A 2,976-nucleotide genomic window follows, 5' to 3' on the forward strand; every position below is an offset into this window, starting at 1 on the left:
GTTTATATTTGATAATTTTTAAATGAATAAATTTATTTAATTATTTTAACCAGGGAGAGTTACATGACTTCATCTATATAAACTTTTTTTCAGTTTTTACTTATATATTTGAAATAATATTACAGCTTAACGATTTCCATTTATTCAGTAATATTAAATCATCTGTACATAATATATTAGGTAGGTATTATTATTATCATTTGAGTGCATTATATTTTTGTAATTTGTTTGAGCAGCCGAGGTATAATAATATGAAACGACTAGTAGAAAACTATTTTGTCTGTTCTAATGAAAAATATTGAATCATAGATATTATATTTTAAATGGAATGGTAATGTAATTAAATGCATCAGTTGATTTTGTAATGCGAAAATGTTCCTGCACATTTTTATTTGACTTCCCCTCCCTCTCATTGTTGAAAGATATTTCTAATATTCCACAATAGTTAAAAAAAAATCATAAATTATAGGTCCCTCCTCTTTTGTGACTGTATACAATGCATATATTGTATAATTTGTAAAATTTAATCAAATTTTCCTGTAATAATATTAAATTTTGGTGAATATTAGGATGTAAAAATGGATAAGTTCAGATGTGCAAAATTAGTCTTGGATTCCTTACATTTTTTTAATGATAACGTCATGAACCGCATGAGTGTTGCAATATGCAGTATATTAGGTAAAGCTTTTACTATTTTTATTTATGGATTAGTAGAGTAATTATTTTTGATTTAAATTTTTTATTTAATTTTTAATATTTTGTAGCTGCAAAAATTTCTACATCTGAAACATCTCAATTAGGATCTAACCCAAGGTATATGGCTAAATTGTTATCAATAGTATTTGAAAAACTGTCTACTCGAATTGTTGATGTGACTATGAAGTTCACACTAAGCGCACTTTGGAACCTGACTGGTAATAATAATTTAAAAATATGACCTGATGTTTTTGAATACATACAATTTATGTATACATGTTATGAAAGATGTGTTAATATATTATTTACATTGGTAACAGGAGTAAGAAAGTAAAAAAAAAGTCTAATATGTCTTACATAATAATTTAATTTAAAAATAAAAATCAAAGTAAATGCTTAATTGATTAACATTACTTTTATTTTTAAGATGAATCCCCTACGACATGTAAAGTTTTCATTGATGAAGGAGGGTTAGCATTATATATGAATATATTAAATACGTTTATTGGTGATAGTACTGTAGAAACTAAAGTACTCGGTTTAGTAAATAATATCGCTGAAGTACCACATTTGAGAAATATGCTATTTAGCAATGATATTATTCCCACTCTAAGGTACCGTAGTAGATTTAATTTATTTTGTACAATTGTTATATGTATTGATGTCATTACTATTTATATAATATAAATTATTTATTGCAGACGTTTGTTGCGGTCTGTACAAATTGATGTAAGCTATTTTGCCGCTGGAATAATTGCCCATTTAGCATGTGAACCTAGTTGGGAAACGTACACCGTGAATAATAAAGCTGAAGTGTTAGAAGAACTACGATATACTGTAAAGCACTGGGTGCCACCGGAGGGAGAAATGGTTGCATACAGATCTTTCCAACCTTTTATTGGGCTACTGAAATCAATCAATACACCACAGGTTCAGCTTTGGGCTGCATGGGCCATACTTCATGTTTGTACTAAAAATGGTTAGTGTATTTTGTATATTATATTTGTACTAAACTTGCACCAAAATGTAAACGTAAATGTTTGATTTTTTTATATGTATAATAATTAAAACATTTTTAGCTAAAAAATACTGTGCAATGCTCAATGAAGAAAATGGTGTTGACATTCTTCAAACAATTGCTTCGGATAAGTCAGTCGATCGTGAAGTGTGTGAACTATGCTATAGTATATTAGACTTGATGAATAAATTTAGGTAAGCTTAATAAATCAAAATCAAGCTTTCAAACAATGATAAAATATATTAAACTGTATATTATGCGTTGTGGTACCATGATTATTATTTATTATGTTTATAGGAAAGTTTCTAACCCAGTACAACCAACTGATACATTTTAGTTATTCATCTTACTTGCTATATTCCTTTAAATTAACAAAAACATTTATTATTTTTATTGTTATATTTTAAACTATTATTGTGATTTTAATTATTTCTTGATTTTTGTGCTTTAAATATTGTAAAATTTACTATTAAAATTTATATTAAAAAAAAAAAAAACATTGAATCAATATTATTTAATATATTTTACTAATTATACTTAGTTTTTAATAAAAAAATTACTAAAATTAGTATCCAGAATGAATTTGGTTATTGGGGACTTCAGATCAACTAAATTTCTATCTAAAATGATATATATGAAGAAATATACTTCCAATATTTCAGTAATGTAATAAATGTATAATATTTATCAAAATTTAAATGTTCACTTTGAAATATTTTTTCCTTTTATCAAGTAGGTATCTTATATCTAACATATTTAAGCCTTGAGCTTAAAAAAACACGTGTCAGTGTTTAGTTACACTAAGCATTTTTTGTTTTAATTTACCTATTAAATATGATAATTATAATTCCATTATCAATTAGTTTCAATATTAAACTATTGATTATAATCTATAATATAATCTGAATAATAAAAATTAGAATTCTAGTGTATCCATACAACAGTTTTGTCAAAAATGTTTCAAGCGTCAAACTTTTCAAAATAAAATTCTAATTTTCAGTTTGTTTAGTGGCTGGTGGTGGTAAATTCACTGGTAAACCGCTTACTATATGATAGTCTGTTTAGCTTTTACAAACAAATGTTCTCTCTGTATTATGAATACAACAGTAAAGATTAAGTTGTATGGATTTATCATTATTTGAACACTTTTCCGCAATTAAACATTAACGTTAATTATCGACCAATCTTAAATCATAAATCACCACTAGGTTACATTGTGGGTAATACTTGTATTTGAGAATTATGTATTTTTAATGCAATTT

At 25.6% G+C, this 2,976-nt stretch overlaps 1 protein-coding gene across 1 annotated transcript in view; it reads left to right on the plus strand.

The window, feature by feature from the left end:
• LOC100166028 (protein zyg-11 homolog B) overlaps positions 1-2,195 on the plus strand; it is a 6,331-nt gene extending 4,136 nt beyond the window's left edge. Inside the window, exons 8-13 of the mRNA XM_001947621.5 lie at positions 570-678; positions 765-914; positions 1,124-1,310; positions 1,398-1,675; positions 1,776-1,908; positions 2,012-2,195. Of these exons, the coding sequence (XP_001947656.2) occupies positions 570-678; positions 765-914; positions 1,124-1,310; positions 1,398-1,675; positions 1,776-1,908; positions 2,012-2,051 (897 nt within the window). The 3' untranslated portion in view covers positions 2,052-2,195. The remainder of the gene's footprint in view (positions 1-569; positions 679-764; positions 915-1,123; positions 1,311-1,397; positions 1,676-1,775; positions 1,909-2,011) is intronic.
• Positions 2,196-2,976: the final 781 nt, after the last annotated feature.

Source organism: Acyrthosiphon pisum, chromosome A1 (genome assembly GCF_005508785.2).
Source record: "Acyrthosiphon pisum isolate AL4f chromosome A1, pea_aphid_22Mar2018_4r6ur, whole genome shotgun sequence".
Classification (NCBI taxonomy): Eukaryota; Metazoa; Arthropoda; class Insecta; order Hemiptera; family Aphididae; genus Acyrthosiphon; species Acyrthosiphon pisum.